Genomic DNA, 20,835 nt, shown 5'->3' on the forward strand with positions numbered 1-20,835 from the left:
TTAGACTTCTAACATTCCACGCTCTGACTCATAAAATGTAATTTTTAATTTTCTGGTAACCCCTTCCTTAGTAGTCCCCACCCGGAGATCTGAACGGGGGACTAGTTTACCTATGGAATATTTTACTAAGGAAGGCTTGGTAAAATTATAGCAACAATTCTATTATATCTACTAAGTACCATTTTCTTTAATGAGAATTTAGGATATGTGGTTCTTTATATTATTTAAAAATATATGTAGTACAAGTAAAACTTGAACTGCAAATTAACAGAACATATTACAAATGACTTTTTTAAACTTTACTATTTTAAAATTATCTATTTCTAAAAGTTAACAACATAGTGTAAGTAAGATGGGCTTATGTTAGTTCAGTTATGATTCAATCAGCAAATTATGAGAAGGAATACCTTTTCTTCTCTGAATTTCTCGTTCTTTTTCTCTGGCTTTGAAGTATTTGTTCTTGCTCCTAGGTTCATCTTCACTCTCCGAACCAGACTCAATTCGGTAAGGGTGATGATTCTTTGTTGCTCCAATGTCATTATTCTTTACGGAAGATTTCATACTTCTTTGCATTAAATCCTGAAATAAAAAATAAAAACTAAAATATAGTGTGAAACGCAATACAAATTATATTAAATAAACATTTTATAAAAACTTGCTGTGTAATTGAGACTATAAAGGTAGATTAAAAGTGATTGAAAATAAAAAAAAAAATTTTGAAAGAATGTTTGGAAGTTAACTACAAATATTATCATTTTGGAGGCAATTAAAGTTCACAATCCTTTTTTTGTTGCTATCAACATATTAGTAAAATTCTACAGCTTAGATTATTTTATAAGAACCAAAGCTTGCAACTTTTATCAAATATTAACTAATAATTAGTTTTCAATGACATTCAGAATTAAACTCAAAAAGAATTCCTTATAAACTAACTGAAAAACCTAAATATAAAATTATGAATGATATAAGCACAAAATTAAATTAAAAATATTAAAGATGAAAGAAGATAATAAGTAACAAAAATAATAAAATGTCAGTTAAAAATAAATTTCCTTAAAATTCTATGCAAGTTATTAAAACACAGGATTATACACACAGCTGATTGATCTGGACATGATGGACAATAAAATACTGTAGCTTTTTTCTGCTAAGTACACACCTGGTGTTTTTACAATCTTCATTTTCTTCCTTCTGCTGCTTCAAGTTTTTATGGTTCATGATTTAGTCATGACTAGTCAAAACTGAAAGTTATGGTGGATAGCATGAATAAGTTTTGTAATAAAAGTCATCAAGATGGAAAGAAAAGAGTGACTATGATCATAAATGACAGCATGATGAGAAAGATGTTTTATCTGTTGAAGGGAAAGTGTGAACTAGATGATGACAGTCCAGAAAATGGTTACCAAATATTGCAATACCAAAAAAAAAAACATTGAAAAAGAAATGCAGACCAGTACAGATTTGTGGTGTTCAGGAATGCCGTGAACATCACAATAATAATTATTTGCCATTGAAAAAAACACTACTGACTTTGAGTGTACTAAAGAGAAATTCCTGGACGGTGATCGTAAATTTTTGATGGCTTTTAAATTGAATCCAATACAAAAAAATAAGAAAAAAATAGTAACAACATTACTATTTTTTTTTAATGAGTCATAATTTGTGAAGATAATTATGTTAAAAAAAAAAATCAGAATTATTTTTATTCAATTGTAATGTTATTTATAAATGTTAATTATTTATAGTTTACTGAAAGCTTGAAATTCTATATTTAGACTAATTCCTAAATCTAGTGAGCTATTAATTTTCCTTTAAAAGAAAAAAAAATATACATTTTATTTATAACTTTTTTTTTTGCCATAAAAAATAATAACCACATTTTGAGTTATTGTAAAGAAACAAAACATTTTTTTAAACTAACATATCTTACAATCTTTATGTTGAAAATGGAATTACCATGATTATTAAAATTAAATTTTTGGTAAAGTTATTAACTATTTTTTAAAAACACAATAGGGAAAAAATAACACCGAAAGCTGGAGTTCAAAGAATTACAAAAAAAATCTCCCCTACAAGTTAATCATTGCCCATCTGTTGGAAAAATGTTGAATCCAAGCATAACAACACGCATCTGAACCGGCTGACTCTCAATAAAACAAGATTAAATATGATAGATAAACTGACACTGATCGGTGTGGATAGTCATCCAAAAAGGATGCTGATCAGGAGCCACAACATTCCAACATGTTAGTGACCTGTGAAAAACGGTAAAAATACAGCAGCACATGAATTCTATAGGGGAAGAGGGTAAAATGCAGTCATATGACTAGGTAAAAATTTCCGGTAAAAAATTTACCGGTTTTATATACTTTTATATAAAACCGGTTGCTTCCTTAGATAACCACAAACATTAGATAATCAGATTTTACTGTATTTCCTGCTTGTTTTTCGTTCGGTAGGTATATGAATTAACATTCATATACTACTGCAAGTCATTCAATGATTACTACCGTTGTATAATTGTTAAAGAAAATGCTTCAATTCGATGACTGGAATTATACAATCAGGGTTAACTGATGATAACAAGTGTCATTTGTGGATTAGTCATAAGGTTTTAATACTATTACCACCTACTACTTAAAAAACTAAACATCTACTTTCCTAATTTATAACATTTTTAATGTCATTCAATACTAACCATTTTTTTGAAATGAAAAAAAGTCCAAAGGATAAATATCGTTTTAGCAAATAAATATTATAACTATTTCTTTAAAAGCAAAACTTTGTCATTGGTTTGGACAAGAGCAAATTACATAACAGCCATGGTGTTATAAAAGTGAACGTATGGCATTTTTATGAAAAACAAAATGTTAGGCGTGTGATAACAAACAATATTTTACAAATAAACTAACTGTGGTAAATTTAAGTTTAATTACCTCACAGTTATATTTTTATTTGCAATTAATTATATCAAGTTTATTTGTTTTAATGGATTCATACTGATTATGCTTTCCAGTTAACATTTATTACTTTAATTATTATGTTTTTAGTCCATTTTGATTTTGATCACTTGCTAATAACATAGTATTTGTAAACTGGTGTACTATCGTGATTATTTACTAATTGTCAAAAATGAATGACATAAAATATCATTATTATTATGTCTTTTTTTAACATTGAAATTAAGCTATTAATTTTACTGGGCTACAAATATAACTACAACTTGAAGTTGGACTTCCTCAGTTGCAGAACAAAATTCCCAAGACATTAGACTGCATCTCTTACAATAACTAGGAAGCAGAACCCTGGAAAATAAAATGTGTGAAGTAAGCATAAAATGGTGATACCAAAGCCATGTTTACTACCGGTTAATTACCAAAATTAAAGGGTATTAGATACAGCAGTTTTACTCCATGATGTTAACATTTCTTTAAATTGATGATGATTATTAACTACTCTGACAGTTAAAATGCCAATTAAAATACAAATAAAAGGAATCATTATTAAGAAATGGAGCAGGCGATAATATATTAAAAGGCAAGATGTTTACAGGTATTCTTTCAAAAATTTAAACAATGGTTTGCAAACTCTCTAAATCTTTGTTCTTTATTTTAATGTAAAAATTATAAGGAACATATTAAATAAAAAAAAAACAAACAAAAAACTAAAGACGTATTAATCAAACATAAATTTCAAACTTTAGAGCCAATTCTTCTTCCAGGTGTCAAGTGTGGAAGTAATGGGTTTATAAATTTTGAAACTGATGTACATTTATTTTATATCATTTTTTTTTCTAATTACACATATTAATATAGTAATGTGTAACAGTAATCTTGTTTTTCAGTAGTATATGATAAGCTACTTATGAAGATCATTAGTATTTATACAAACCTCCATTGTTAACCTATTTAACCTGACAACAGGTTCTTTCATTTTTGAGTTCAATAATGAACTGCTTCTTTTATCATAATCTATTGCAACAGTAGAATCCTTGTCTTGAGACATAGGAGCGATGCTTGCTTGTGCAGGTGATGAACCTAGAATAACAAAATTCAAGTAGAGACTGAAAAATTATAAAATTAAAATTACAAAATATAAAAATAGTAACTGAGCCTTGCCAAGAGAACTAAAACTAATTTTACAATATATTATGTGTCGTACAAAAGTTAAACTAAAGGTTCAACTAAAAATATAATTTTAAGAAAACATAAGTAAATTTACCATAATTAATCAAACCGCTAAACAATAATTTCTGTCTGTTCTGTAAGTTGATATCACCTGAAAATAGTATTTTAATGATAAGATTGCATTACCATAACTGCTTCAACTATTTACGGTTACCATGGTGTTTGAAACTATTTAGTGATATTCACTTGTGAAAATGTTAAACAAAGAATATTAAATATTTACAGTAAACAATTTTTATATGAGAATAAAAAAGTTTATATATAAATAAATGAAATTCAACCTTACCAACAATTCGAGTGCATCCTCTTTTCTGCACTTTCAGTCATTCAACCATCCTCAGGAAAAGTTATTCTTCAATTTCAGATTATTAAAATTAAATGATGTAGAATGTAAAGTTATAAAATATTAAAATCACAACAACTGGCCACCATCACAGTATAAAGTTAGTCATGTCTGTTATGTAAGAAGGTCGCAGTTGTTATGAATATTAATGGTTTGAGGGAGACAGTTTAGGAATCTTGATAATTATTAATTATTTGTTTAAATAAAATATATATTTTTTTTTTCTCCCCCCACTGCTGTTAATGAGTGGAAAGGACATTTTTATTAAATCTGCAATTATAAAAAAAAATTGAACATTAATATAACTGTATTCCGTGACAAAATTGTTCAACAGAAGTGAATAAGGTAATTGTGATTTGAACTAAAATATCCATTCATAAACACAAAAAGAATTTGTAAAAATAAAAATGTCAAATGTACAATTAATGGGTACATTACAAGCTACTTTAAAATGAGCCAGATCAGAGCTCCAATTTTGTAAAATTGATCTTCGATGAGTATAGGCATGCAAAACTTATTTAATAAATTTTGTAGAATTTAACTTTGAAAACACAAAGCAGCAACCAACACAGTTAACTCATTTCTACATGTTACAAGTTGTCACATCTACCTCCCAGTAAATCAATTTAAATATTTTAAAATATACTCTGTGTAAAGAAAAATAATAAACTTTTCATAAAGAAAAAGAATAAACTTCAGGGAAGTTTGTTCATTTTATTTATGCAGAGTATACATTGATTTAATATTTAAATATTTGACTGATTAATGATAGTTTTAAGATGAAACTAACATTAATCACCACTATTGAAAAAAAATTTAGCCCAAGAAATGGCAATAAAATCTTTTAGAATGGCAGTCAGATTTTACATTATTTAACATTCAAAATAATATAACACTAATTAAATTGTTCTATGATAGCGCAAACCATCTAGATGGTATTTTAAGAAATAAAATAAAGGCAATTAAAAAATGAAAGAAGGATTTTAACCAATATATTTTATGAATTTCTTTAAAACAACTTTATAAACATATTTCACTAGCAGATGACATTTGTAATAAAAATATCTAAGTTAATTTTTTCTACTTGATTACACTCTTCACTAATATTGACTCTCAAGTTGTTTCTGAGTATACATTTAATTTTGATACTTTTGTTTATTGAATGATACAAAGTGTAACAGTTGTTCTTTATATGGAACAAAAATTAAAACCATAGGTACTGATAAGGTGAACTAGCAAAATGTGTACATAATTATAATTACGTAAAATATAAACAATTGTTTTTATTGTCTTCTATTAAATTAATGTAGTACATTGAATGTGTTATTTATTTATAATTTTTTTACTGCTACTAACTGAAATTGAAATCTCTTTAGTCCTGGTTGGGTCAGTTAGTAGTCCACTGTATTGTTTCCTGGTATTTCCTTTATAGCGTAATACCCGGTAAAATTTTAAATAATACAAAATAAATATAAATAATTAAGCATCAAAGTAAATTCTGATACAATGGACATAGAGAACATAAATATTTTACCTGGCATAAGCGGAGCATGGGCTCTGGGTATGCTGGATGGAGGAGGAGGTAGTGGTGTTTCACTACTATTTATGTTATCTCTAATAGGTACAGAGTACTTGTTAATTCCTCCTCCCCCACCAGTTGCTGCTCCTCCACCAGAAATCAATGGCTGACTGCTATTAACAGATAAATTTTGAACAGGCTCCTCTTTAATCATATCCAGTTCAAGTTCTTCCTTGATGACTACAGATTGTAATGATGGTTCCTTCTCATTAGAGTTACCATCTGATATTTGAGGTGAAATCACCAGTTGTTTTCTATCACAGAATGCAGGTGTAGCAGGTGCAGTTGGTGTTAATGAAGGCGGAGGGGTCAGTGTATGAGGTGGACCTAAATTATGAGATGTTATATGAGAAGGTGGTGCAAGAGGTAAACGAGCTGGGGCAGGATGTGCAGGTGAACCTTGAGGCGTATGTCTTGATGCACATGGACTTGGGTAAGATGGAGATGACGAAACTTGGTCATATCCAGGCGCTGGAGACAACTGGACTTGTTGCTTTAGCAATAAATTTGATTGACCTTGAATCTGCTGATTTTGTATATGTCCCTGACAAGAACCAGGGCTTGTGTTCCACGTCTGAGGTGGGCGCGGTGAATTGGCTGCAACAAATATTGAAAATATTATAAGTATGTTTCTATAAAACTACTGAACATGTTTTATATATATTTTGTAAGCTATGAGGCACTTCATTATACACGTTTCCAAGGTGTATATTTCAGCTATCAGATCTTCACATCTTTTAGGTAAACCCAAAAAGGTATTATTTTGTTTCTTAATTTAATTAAATTCTTAACCTGGGTGACGCTATTCTGTAGATTTTTACTTTTCTTGTTTTTTTTTCTTTTTTGTAATCATTCATGTGAGACATGAAGAAAATATTAATTTAATAGAAATAACTTTTTTCAATGCTTTTAAGAGCAGAATAAATCTAATTTTCATAAATTCATTCTGCATGTACTCCTGCAGGTAGTACTGAACTATCTCAATAAGATCATTACCTGCATGCAAACTACCTGCAGGAGTACATAAAAAATGAATTTACAACTAATACAAATAAAGAAATTAATAATGTATTACTATGTAACATCTTACAACTACAGGAGTTAGAATCCTGTTAAATTGTTATTGTACTAGACTTGCTTATCATAGATCTCTTGCATCCTAGCAGTTATTAGTTTTTTACAATTATTCTTAAATCAATCTAAACATTGAATGTTCTCTTACTAAATGAATTTAATATTAAATTAAAATCGAAGTTCCTAAACCCACTAACTAGTAATGTTATAAATCTTGTAAGTAATTTACCTAAGTTTTAGGTGACATTCACTGAATTAAACTGACGTTTTAAACAATTAGATTAATTCTATGTTTGAAATGCATAAGAAAAATCTATTCAGAAAAAGGAAACAAATGTTTAATTGATAGTTTTGCATATATATATTAAACTGTAAGTCACAGGTGATGACTATATTGCATTTCTAATAAATCATAATAGCAAGATATGACCAAAAAAAGCCTGAATCTCTACAAGTAAACACAATAACAATATTCTTATTATTTTTTTTTTGTGTTTTGCAGGATGAAAAACACTTCGGTTCTATCATCGCCTGAACACGACGCATGTATTTTAAGAAACTAAATTTGAAAAATTCACAATTAAAAATTATATAAAACCACCCAGAAAACAAAACATGAAACATAAATACAAAATCTAATAGAATAAAAAACTAAAACAAAATAAAAATGTAAAGTAGAAATTTAAAAACAAGATTAAAACTCAAACTAAATACTAAAAACAAGGACAAAATAAAAAAACTTAAACTAAAATTTTAAACACCAAAAATTATACAAGATTCTGACATAATATTTACAAATGATTGATTTTTACTTTTAAACTGCCATTACATACCCACTGGCCCTTTAAAAACGTTAGGATTCCAATGAAGTATAGCCTTCAAAAGTTCTGGAACGTTCTGCTGTTGATCTACTGGAGGCTCAGTTCCCGCATAATGATCCTTCAGTTCTCTGAAATTACAATTTAAAATAATAATATAACTGTTTATTTGCTTATATTTTAGTAATCAGTTATTAGAAATATACATACATGGCATTCAATAGGTATACATATTTCATAATTCATAATCTAATTGAAGTTAAAACTTACTAATTATCAACAGTAAATATGAAAACAATAAACAATAAATATTCTTAAATTACTTATTAATTCAGACAAAAGGATTTGTTACAGAGAACCACAGCTCATTTTTACATTAATATAAGTGTAATTCAATGTTTAGAGGGATATTTCTGTTCTTCCTCAAAAATATAAGCAATGTGATAGAGATAAAGTTAAGCAACATACCACCAACTTTCCTTCAATTAATCCATTCAGACTAATCTTTTCATAAACTGGTGGGCCATGTGACAATAAGTTTTTGGAGAGTACTGTATACCTATAATTAATATTTTATTTACTAAGATGTTCCCATGCAATAAACTTAACAGCAAAGATAGTTTTCTAAATATTTTTTTGAACAGGTACAGTAGCATGCAAATTAATCCAAACACAGGAATTTTTTGTTTATTTCTATGTTGTGATAGTGTGCAGTATAGCTTCAAGCAGCTATACTGCTTCAACACAGCAATTTTTTAAGTTGTTTGTATAATGTCAAGTTATTGGTCTTTGGTTATTTAGCAATTTTCATATTAAAAATAGGGTTTATAAAAGCTTTTTTGCTTTTTATTACACAATCATATTTTCATACTTTTTGTTTTGTGTGTCTCAAATATAATATAATGGACATAAGTCCAAGAAAGTGTCTGAAGATTGTTTCTCTTTTTGAGCAGACCACTACAACGCAAGGACAAATAGCTTCTGAGTGTGGTATTGAACTAGGGACAACAAATGCCATTTCAAAACAATTTAAAAAGACTGGTTCCTTTTCACCTCAAAGGAAAGGCAAACGTTATAAAAGAAGAACTTCTCGAAAAAAAGATTGGTTATTAGTGAGGAAAAGTAAACTTGATGCAAAATTATCTGCTGTGGACTTAAATTGAGAATTAGCAGCCAGTGAAACAGAGTTATACACAACTGAGACCTGAAGCTGTTGCAGCCAAACGGAAAGCACTTTGGGCAGCTAAAAAGGAGCTTTAACATCAGCAATATGCAAAAAAAAAAAGGCTCTTATAGGCCAAAACATGTGCTAACTGGATAAAGACGGGAAAAAATATATGTTTTCCAACGTGCCATGCTTTTATGTTCAGGGGAAAGTAGTTCTGCATATAAAAAAAGCATCAGATGAAAATAGATCATCGGCTCATATCTAACATTCAATTAAAAATTTCCAGAAAAAAATTTTTTGGGGTTTGTTACATATTTGAAGGCCCTTGTCCTTTACTTCCAGTAGATGGTATATTGAAAAGTACGTATCAAGATTTTGAAGGAAAGGATTGTCACAATTTCAAAACCAATCCCCACATTGCAATGAAGTGTTAAAACAAGATTTAGCACCAAGCCACATTGCCAAAAAAGTGAAAAATGTTTTCAAAGAACGATAGATTAAAGTGCTCTTGTGGCCAAGCACTACCCAGACTTAAATCCAATTGGAAATTTTTGGACATAAGAAAAAACAACTCAAAATGTTACTTACTGTACACTGTTACTGAGAAAACAGTATTACTAAGAGAATAAAGAATGTACACAACTGAAATTTAACAGTAATAACTACTTTTGTCTCCAACACAGCATTTTTTGGCAGAAATTCTTACATTTCAAACCTATATAGATGGGAGTACTTGTCTTTATGTTTCTGCTTCAAATGTTCTACAACAGGTCCCAAAAAATTGTGTCTGTACTTTTGAAAGAATAGTCATATGAATGTACACAAAAAAAAGATAAATATTAAGAAAAATAAAAGAAGTTTCACCAAAAATTTTCAGAACTTTTTAGATTTAAATAAATCTGCTCCTAAAAATCTCTTAACATTTTTACTTCTTTTTTTCATTCATATCAAAGAGATTTTATCACACTCTGAAATTATATCCAATGACTCAACCTGGTCAAAAGGTAAAACCAATATACATTCAACAATACCTGAAAGTTTACAAATATACATCACATATATGATAAATGCTTGGTGTGTGTTTGTTTGCATGAGTTCCATCACACAAAACAATACTTGGATCATGAGTATCTACTATACTTTAAAGAAAGTAAAAAAGGGCATTTTTGTTTTCCCAACAGTTCTTGTGAATTTTAAATAGTGACTCAGTGTTTAGCTACCTCTTACTGTAACAATAAGTTAAATTGATTTGTTTGCACTGAAGGAAATATGACCAGTAACACACACACACAAACTTAGTAAAATCAATTATTTTTTTGTTATTGTATCTGTCTATATTCACCTCTGTTGGTGGAAAATTGTGTTATACTTTTGTCTTGGATATATATATGGCATTCTTCTTACATTATTAATATTTTATAGAATATTCCCATGCAAAACCTTGAGCTTATGTGGTGAATTATCTTTAAAAAACCAAACACTTCTGGACTGTAAAGTTATTGTTAGTAGTGTCTTAATTGGGAAATCAAAAATATTTCTTTTAGTTTTTAATTTTCCTCATATTAGTAAAAACAGGCACTCGAGAAACAGCATGAGGGAGAAATGTGCCACAACATAAGCTCAACTGATAAGATCAATGAATATAAAGCAGGTTACTTATTAATAACAAAAATAATAAGCCAATGACCACAATTTAATCACTTACTCAAAGCACCCTAATGTAGTTTGAAATAAATCAGTGTTTAAACAGTAAGTGTGATTATGCGCAGGTATAAACATGGAAATGCAAATTTGACTTGGGTTCACATGTGTTATTTTGGTAACCGATGTACTATTTTGATTTATCATGCTAAGCAGCTGTCTCTTCAGCCAACTCTCATATATGTAAGGTCAATGAATGGAAGTTTTGGACTATGCTAAAAATTTTCTTATTACATTTGTTTCTTATTACTTGTATAAATGTAACATTTAAAATATTTTCACTTCTCTAAAAGAAATAACTTATTGTCTATAATAAATAGATATCTTTTCCACAATAATCTCATAAAAAAGAGATGTTACTATCTATTTAGAACTTAAATGTATTACTTCTAAAATTAAACAAAACCAAAATAAGCATTAAAAAAAAGAAGTTTTTATATATATATATATATATATATACTTCCATTACTGAAATAAGATAATTACAGTACTACCATCTAATTATTTAAAAAATAAAAACAAACACAACACAGTCTAATATAAAAATATATATACTTTTTTTCCCCAAGATAAGGCATACCTCCTCTCTTCTTTTTTCTATTTAGCCTTAGGAACAAATGTAAGGAATTACATCTGAGGATGATATGTGAATGTAAATGGAGTGTAGTTTTGAATAGTTTCAGGTCAACTGTTCCCAAGATGTGTGGTTAACTGAAACCCAACCACCAAAGAACACCGGCATCCATGATCTAGTATTCAAATCCATATAAAAGTAACTGCCTTTACTAGGATTTGAACCTTAGAACTCTCTACTTTGAAATCAGTTGATTTGCAATGACGAGTTCACCACTAAACCAACCCGGTGGGGTAAGATAAGGCCATAACTAACTTAATATGAAAAGAATATTCTGAAGAGCATAAGGATATTTGCTGTGTAGAATGTACATAAAATTATCCTATTGGGCAGCACTATTCCATACATAAAAACAGCATAAAATACCTATCATTTTTCCAAACATCAAACTCAAAACAGCGAAATTACTGAATTAAGAAGCAACAGAAACCAGAGTCTAGAAAAAATTCAGGAGTATTTCTTGTGGACTTTGGAGATCTTTACTGACTCCAAATTCAATACTCAGTACTGAAATAAAGGCTCATACAATTTGTAATGACTTTTGTTTATAAGTTTTTTTTTTTTTAAATTTTATCAGTCTTTTAAAATGAAAAATGATTATTAGTATACTAATTAAACATGATACACTAATTTTCAAGGTTATAAATTAATAATATAAGTGTCTGCCCAACAAAAGGCGAGATATAGGCTACATAATATCAAGCTGCAATTTAAGGGAGATCATGTATTAAAACAGAAATATGATTGTGATTTCTAACAAAAAATAAAAGAACAAGAAAAGAAGATTAATAAGTGTTCATTGTTATAAATTAACCTTTTGACTAATTTAGCATTATCGTAATGAAACATTACAAAAATTATTTATTTAATATTTTCTTTCTTATTTAATTAAAAATTTTGCATTTTTGTGAATTATATGAAAAGAAAAATTATGGTCAATTCTCTATTAGTATAGTGTAACATAACTACATTTCTTTTAATATTTGCATCATAGATTACTAATGTACAGAGTGTATCATTAAGTTCTCCCGGGACTTTCATAACCTATTCTACTCGTGAAAATAGAAAATTTCAGATAAACATATATCCTAAAATGCTTTGTTTGCAAGTTATGGCTAGTTAAAGATTTCAGCTATCCTGGTGAAATGAGGTTGTACTAAAATTTTTAGGATGTTAATTAAGGGACAGAATTAGTGATTTCTTATGGTTTTTGACCTGAACAATCAATTAAAATAGGTTCCAGAAACGTATCAGTAGTAGTTTTTGAGAAATCCAGGGTGAAAACCAATAAATTGGGGTAAAAAACCCTGTTTTTTATGTCAGACATACAGTAACTGGCATTTATAGACTTAGAAAAGGCATTTGATAACATAGACTGGAATAAAATAAACAGAATTTTAAAAAATTTTGGGTTCAAGTATAGAGATGAAAGAACAATTGCTAATATTTACAGGAACCAAACTGCAACAATAATCGAACAGCATAAAAAAAGAAGCAAAACAGGAGTCTGACAAGAATGTTCTCTATCCCTGTTATTTTTTAATATTTACATACAACTAGCAGTTAATGATGTTAAAGAACAATTTAGATTCAGAGTAACAGTGCAAGGTAAAAAGATAAAGATTCTACAATTTGCTGATGATATAGTAATTCTAGCTGAGAATAAAAAAGATTTAGAAGAAACAATGAATGGCATGGATGAAGTCCTACACAAGAATTACCGCATGAAAATAAACAAAACGAAAGTAATGAAATGTAGTAAAAATAGTGTAGATGGACCACTGAATATAAAAATAGGAAGAGAAAAGGTTATGGCGGTAGAAGAATTTTGTTATTTGGGAAGTAGAATTACTAAAGATGGACGAAGCAGGAGTAATATAAAATACTGAATAGCACAGATAGGCCACATATTAAGGCATCCTGGAATAGTTGCTTTGATGTTAGACAGATAGGCAGATGGGAAAAATTGTGCAGGCAGGCAACGTTTGGAATATGTAAAACGAATTGTTAGGGATGTAGGATGTAGGTAGTATACCGAAATAAGATGACTGGCATTAGATAGGGAACCTTGGAGAGCTACATCAAACCAGTCAAATGACTGAAGATAAAAAAATACAATAACTTTGTTAAAAAGAATGTAAAGAATTTAATTCTAAAAAAAAAAATGGTGCATGATAAGTTGTATAAAACAAAGAATAGTTAGAAAAATTCAAATTTGATTTAGGAACAGAAGACTAGACAAAGTGCATTATACATACCGGTTTATAATAAATGCTCAAAAATGATCCTGCCATTTTCAATTCATTTCTTGGCATGCTTCTGTACTGCTTTTGTTGCTCTGTTTAGCTCTTTAGGGCTGTGCTTAAGTTGCTCAGCCCATCTAAAATGTGGACAATTAATTCCTCATGATAATGTATTTTTGTTTTACATATATTTTTCATCCATCCTCAGTCGTAAAAATCTAAAGGAATTAGATCAGGCAATCTTGGTGGCCGGGAATGTGGACCTACATGACCAATCCATTTCTCAGAGAAATTATGATTTAAGTGAGTGGAAATGGCACTAGAGAAGCGGGGAGGCATCCCATCATGGTGGAAGTAAACTTTGCATCTCAGCACTATAGGAATACCTTCAAGCAGGTTGTGGCCAGGTAATATGAATGGTCCAAACACCTGATTATGAAGAAGAATACACCAAATATTTACACTAAATTGGTGTTGAAAATTGCTTTCCACTGTTTCATGAGGATTTACTTCTGCCCATGTATGCTCATTGTGTAAGCTGCTGCTGACATATCAAGTGAAATATGCCTTGTCTGTAAACAAAACATACTTGTAGACTTGTTGATTTGTATTCCACCAGTTGCAGAACTCCAAGTAAAGTGGACCATCTCTTGGTTGGAGATGTTGAATTGGGTGTTTTTGATAAGGATAAACCTTGTTTTGTTTAATTGTTCTCCAAACTATTGAATGCGAAACTCTGATCCCTTTAGAAAGATAACGTGTACTGACTGATACCTGGACTGCACTGAACTGTACTGATAATTATTTCATCAATAACAGTGTCGTGTTGGACAAATCGTTCATAGCCGATACAAATACTAGGTAGAGAACCTTTTTCTCAAAAATTGCGCTAATTGTTTTGGGATTTGAAATCCTGCATTAGGAAAATGAATTTATTATTCTACTGCAGCAGCTGTAGCATTACCATTAATGAAAGCATAATTCACAGTACTTGATATACTTAATGTACCTTACAGAATGATTTAAACACTTATATAGTATTGAGCATTGTTGATCAGCTGTTATTTTACTGACAGCCTTCAAATAAAATTTTTCAAATAATTTATTGTATTTCTGTCATTAATAAAAAAATTATCTAAATAATTTTTCTTTTAAAATTGTGTGATTTCTAGTTTAAAAAAAAATGTTTAACAGTAAATTTTTTTCTTTTACAGATTTTTCACATCACCAAAAACGAATTTGGTTTTGTATACATTAAATAAGTACTTTTCTGACATATGTAGTAATGTACTGTTTCTAAATAAAATTCAAATTTTTCTAACTTTTCTTTATTTTATTAAATCTATCTTATACAATTTTGTTCAAAATGAAATTCTCTACAAGTTTTGTGTATTTATTACCCGTTTAACAAAGTTATTGTATGTCAAACATAAAAAACAGGGGTTTTTACCCCAATTTATTGGTTTTCACCACAGATTTCTCAAAACTACTGCAGATACAGTTACGGGACCTATTTTATTCAATTTTTCAGGTAAAAAACCACAAGAAATCACTAATTTTGTCCCTTAATTAATGTCCTAAAGATTTCAGTACGACCACATCACTGGGGTTGCTGAAATCCGAGCAAAATCTTTTACTAGCCATAACTTGCAAACAAAGCATTTAAGGACATATGTTTGTATAAACTTTTTCCATTATTTTCATGAGGAGAATAAGTTACAAATGTCCTGGGAGAACTTTGCGATACACCAAATATATACAATCAAATGCAACATTCCTGATTCTGTATGAATTTTCAGGACCCTATCTGCCACCTTTACATAATCATACAATTACAAAAATTACCAAACATTATTAATTTTTATAAAAATCTACTCATTATTTATCACAAAAACATGTAAGCTTTGAAGTGTTGCATTTAATGAATAATTAATGGCAAAAATTAAGTTATGTGCCATATTAAAACTTATTCTTTAGTGTGTAAGTGCTGTGAGTTGCAATTTATCTGAAGATAACCTATTAAAAAAGAGCTGTTTTTGCCTCATTTCCTGGCTGTGCAATTTCAATATTCTACTTTATATAAGCAAACAGTACTGTACAGACCTTATATTTATCTGTACTCCTGTTCTGCTGAATAATGCTGTGAAATGACTGTCCTCTTTCTAACAGATGGCTGATATTGTCAGCAGTTTTAACAAGAATCCTTGTTTCCTTCAAAACTTTCTACTATTCAGACATTAAATGAAATTATGAAACTATAAACAATAACATGGATATTCTAATGAAAAAAAGAAGCTATATTTATTGAAAGCTGAATGTTTTTTTTAAATGGCTACCATACTAGAATTGAAAACAGGAGAAGTTTTTTAAAGCATTAAAAGGACAAATAAAATCTCTGCTCTAAAATAAAATTCAACAATATTTGTTGACATAATCTGTTAATGAAGTTATGAAATACTAAAATTGGATTACTAAGAAAATAGATTACTTTTTACATTTAATTTCTTATAATTTCCACAAGGTTTTTTCAAATAAATTGTAAATCACAAAAATAATGCAAAAAAGAGCAAGTTTTAATACAATATAACATTCCATTGTTTTCCATTAAGTTATTCTTAAGTAAAACTATTCCAAGAAATGCTATTTCTTTCACAACAAAACACTATATAGCATATTTTCAATGCGCTTTCAATTGAGGATACAGCAGACCACATGATTCAAGACTTTCTAGTCCTCACTGTACCACCAAACCTGTCATAAGGACAGCTCAAAAGGTTTCTGTTTGGCTCACATTACCATTAATAGTTTAAGTTAATTTTAGGCAGCAGTTAGCTAGAATCAATAATTTTGTGAAAAAAAAATCATTTTACCTTTTATTGTTGAGTTAAAGTAAATTAAATGATAGCATAAACAAACATATGTTATAAATCAACAAAATCCAAAATCTATTAGAAGAGACAATGTTAATGCAAAACTCATCTTGAAATTTATTTAGCTAAAGATGCCAAAACTATATATATATATATAAATTCTCAAACTGAACCTCTTAATGAATTTAAGTAAAGCAAACATAATCAAAATTAAAGAATTATACATAAAAAAAATTGAAAAACAAAAATGCAAAATTCAGCTTTAAATTTATAAATAAACAGACATACAACAAATGATGAAATTTAAGTTTCTGTATTAAGACAAATGTACTCTTCCCTACATACGTCCTACACACACTCTCTGCTCACTCAGTCTGTCGTCAGGAGATTATAACCAATGCTTATTTATGCCATACAAAAAAAAAAGAAGAAAATACCACAATAAAGAAATGTGGCTGACTATTATGACTAATAAATAAAGTATATAAAATATTACATGTGGTCGGCAGAAGTCTGGATGAGAGACTGTACGAGCTGGGGCACTAACGTCTCATCACGTAAGCTCAACAGGATGTGGGCTTCTTCTGCAACCCGAGGGTGAAACAACAACGACTTGTTGCTAAGTGTTTGTGGCAGTGGAGAAGGAAGTGGCATTTCTGGCAGCACTGCAACAATAACAGCAACTATAACAACTGTTATAAAATTAAATGCTTATGGATAAGCTGTTAACAATAACCATAATCCATAAAAACATTCTTACGACTGTATGAACGACACAAAAACCTCTTCCTGACAATATACAACCATCACCTCAAATCTCAAAAACTATAATCTATACAAATACATGCAGCTATAGTTTTTCTCATTTTTTAAATAAAAAAATAACCCTCTGCACTCAATATCAAATATTGCTGATATTTTCTGATCCTTTACAGATACTATTACTATCTCAGAAAAAATGACAATAATTCAAAACCATATCACTTATCCTTCAGATCATCCTGAACCTGTATTTTTAAAGTAGATAAAATTTTTTCTAATTTAAATAGCCTCTTGTGCTAACATTAAAGAACTACAAGTTCAGCATACACTATATTTCCAACAATAACATGAGAGAATAACAGATGGGATTCGACTGCATTAACTTAAAAACCTAACCTAAAGGGGATAATAGCTTAGTGAAGTCCAAATTACATGTCGTTTGACAAGAAATGAAACCAGACGTTCAAACTGTACTACAATTTGATATTTATGTAACAGTACTTTACAACTGGACAGTTTTATTGGATATCAATTAAGTATTCATAAATTCTAACTCTGACAGGATTTTTTTTTAATATAAAAATATATTTATGAACTGTTGCAAGAACAATCATTATCTTATAGGAACTTTATTAAAAGAAACTATAAAGGTTAAAATGACTGAAAGGAAGAAGGTAGAAAATGAAGCGGGGAAAGAACAAGATATAACAAGGAGAGAAACTTGTAGGAAAAATTCAAAAGAAAATTTTGGAAGTTTAATAGAAAAGAATCTAAATCTGATAATACTTTGGTTTCCACAGAATATCATGGAAACATACTCCTCTAAGAAATACAACAAATGAGAGTGCAAAGGGCTAAAAATCTGCAAAAAAAATTACTTCCAAACAGAAAAATTAAGATTTTTCTCAATCAATAAATTTGCATAAAAGTGAAAGAGAAACAAGAAGAAACATTAAATTGGAAAATTTATATATCATCTATCTACCTAACCACCTAAGAAAACAAAAGATAACAAGGAATAAAGAAGTGCATTCATATGGCACTCCCAGCATTAAGTGTTTGTGTTAAGAACATGCATTTAAATCACAACAATAAAACAAGGGCGGTTCAGAAAGTAACCTCCATTGTAGAAAAGTGCTAGTAGTAGTGTTAGTGGCGCCGCAATTGACACATCGACATACTCTCTGAACCAGTGCGCTTCCAGCTATGTCAGTGTGAGCCGAATATTTTAGACTGTTTGTTTGTAATAACCTAAAAAAATGAGCATTGCAATACAAAATCCTGCGAAGTGTGAGGTGCATGCTGTCAAGATTTGCTTGGACACAAAATGTTTCAGTGGCAGACATCCATTATCGGTTGTGTACTGTGCATGACCCAAATATTATGAGTGACAGTGCAGTATCCAATTTTTAAAAAATGGAAAGACAAAGATCCATGAAAAAGAAAAGAGCAGTAGACTTTGTCAAGAGTTATGATCTTGTCAGTGTAATTGATGAAAGAGTGTGTGAAAATCAAAGATTCACCATCTCTGAACTCTCCAAACAATTCCTGCAAACTTCTCGTACAGTTTTGTATGAGACTGTCATCGATAAATAGGCTACTGGAAGTTCTATGCTTAATGATTCCAAAAGTGCTCACAGAGATTCATTGAACCAAATGAATGAGCTCTGCCTTAGACTTCCTTTCAAGCTACAACATGGAAGGAGTAAGTTTTTTTGAAAAGAACTGTAACCAGGGATGAAACTCAGGTGGCCTACGCGAATGCTGAAATGAAACAGCAGTCAAAGGCCAGGGGCCATACCAGTTCTCCATGCAAACCAAAGAAAGCTTGCCATACTTTGTCAGCGAGGAACATTATGTTATGACTACAGTTTTTTGGGATGCCAAGAGAAATGTTCCAGTTGATTTTATGGAACGTAGTACGATTACTTCAGCAGTATACTGTGACTCTTCAAAGAAACTTAGGTGAGCCATTCATAACAAATATCGCGGTATGCTGTCATCTGGTGTTGTTTTTTTGCATGACAATGCTTGAAGAACTCAAGAACTTCTGAATCAATTCCAATCGGACATTTTTGATTATCCCCCTTGCAGCCCGGAATTACTGCCAAGTGATTTTCATCTCTTCATGCACATGAAGAAATGGCTTGGCATTGCAGCATGACGAAGACGACAAACTTCAAAATGCCGTGAAAGGTTGGCTAGGTACCCCGGTGACCTAATTTTATGAAGAAGGTATTTGTAAATTAGTGAAACACTATGACAAATGCTTGAATTTAAATGGCGACCATGTTGAAAAATAGTTAAAAACTGTAGTTTTAAGTTGTATATAATAAAATATTTTTATCTGTGCAGGTAATTTTATTTACAGCCAAACAAAGGTTACTTTCCAAACTGCCCTTATATGTTATTAAAAAAATATGACCCTGTCTTCAAACTATTAATCAATATATATATATATTATAAATACTAATCAGTATTTACGTATACGTGAATCTATGTTCATATAAAAATAATCAATTCTTAATAGTTTTAACAACTTTAAAATTTTACAAAGAGATCTTTTCAATACAATCTAAAATAAAAGATTAAATACTAATTGTGTGATGCTTTATTTCCTAAAAATAATGATTAAATCATCACTTAAAGTTCACAGGCAGGGCTTAAGTTTTTTGACAGCGAACCCTAATTTATTTTAGTCTAAGCAGTAACTTTTTTTGATATGTTCAATTCAAAGCTCAACTTTTTTGTTCATTTTCCTTTTCTTAATGAACACTATTATAGTAATACACTGTAGACCCAATTAACTTGGCAACATACAAAGAAAAAAAGAATTTACTAAAGAGAAAAGAGTTAAAAATTATATAGAACATTAAAAAAGAATCCTTTCTTCCAAGGATTTCTATAAAAAGAATGTATAAAATCTAAACAATTCAAAACGATCAATGAAAATAAGATTTTGCTTAATAAATATTAATGTTAATGAATATTTTATAATAACACTCTAGCAGTAGGATAAAATATAATTCAACTTATTGTTTTTTGTCTCTTATGTGTACTCATAACTGCTTTTGTGGCAACAGCTACTTCATCAAACGAGTTGTGTATTTAATAAAAAAAAACATTATACATTTATTAATAATAATTATATAAAATTAAATATTTTTTTGAATGTAACTATTTTATTTTATTTAAATTTTTATGAAAATTAAGTATTAAATTTATGAAGTATTAATAAATAAAACAGCAGAAGTAGTAAGAGAAATATAATTGTTGTAAATTAATGAAGAATGCCTGTTAAATTCTAGTTAATGTAGAAACACCAAAACGTTTTCAAAATTGTACTCCTTCAATAGGGTTCTTTAATGAGAAGAAAGCCATCAAGAGCTAAGTAAAACATATACAATGGATACACTGATTTTAAAGAAAAAGTATTCACCAGCTACAAGATTACAT

At 29.4% G+C, this 20,835-nt stretch overlaps 1 protein-coding gene across 4 annotated transcripts in view; it reads right to left on the reverse strand.

Moving 5' to 3' along the window:
- The window catches only part of Nipped-B (Nipped-B cohesin loading factor), a 127,423-nt gene that overhangs the window by 88,647 nt on the left and 17,941 nt on the right, over positions 1-20,835 (reverse strand). For all 4 annotated transcript variants that reach the window (XM_075362437.1, XM_075362439.1, XM_075362440.1 and 1 more), the window contains exons 3-7: positions 17,114-17,282; positions 8,017-8,132; positions 6,065-6,706; positions 3,892-4,037; positions 408-579 (exon numbers count right to left, since the gene is read on the reverse strand). In XM_075362437.1, coding sequence (XP_075218552.1) covers positions 408-579; positions 3,892-4,037; positions 6,065-6,706; positions 8,017-8,132; positions 17,114-17,282 — 1,245 coding nt within the window. The remainder of the gene's footprint in view (positions 1-407; positions 580-3,891; positions 4,038-6,064; positions 6,707-8,016; positions 8,133-17,113; positions 17,283-20,835) is intronic.

This window comes from Lycorma delicatula, chromosome 4 (genome assembly GCF_047948215.1).
Source record: "Lycorma delicatula isolate Av1 chromosome 4, ASM4794821v1, whole genome shotgun sequence".
In the NCBI taxonomy this organism is placed as follows: domain Eukaryota; kingdom Metazoa; phylum Arthropoda; class Insecta; order Hemiptera; family Fulgoridae; genus Lycorma; species Lycorma delicatula.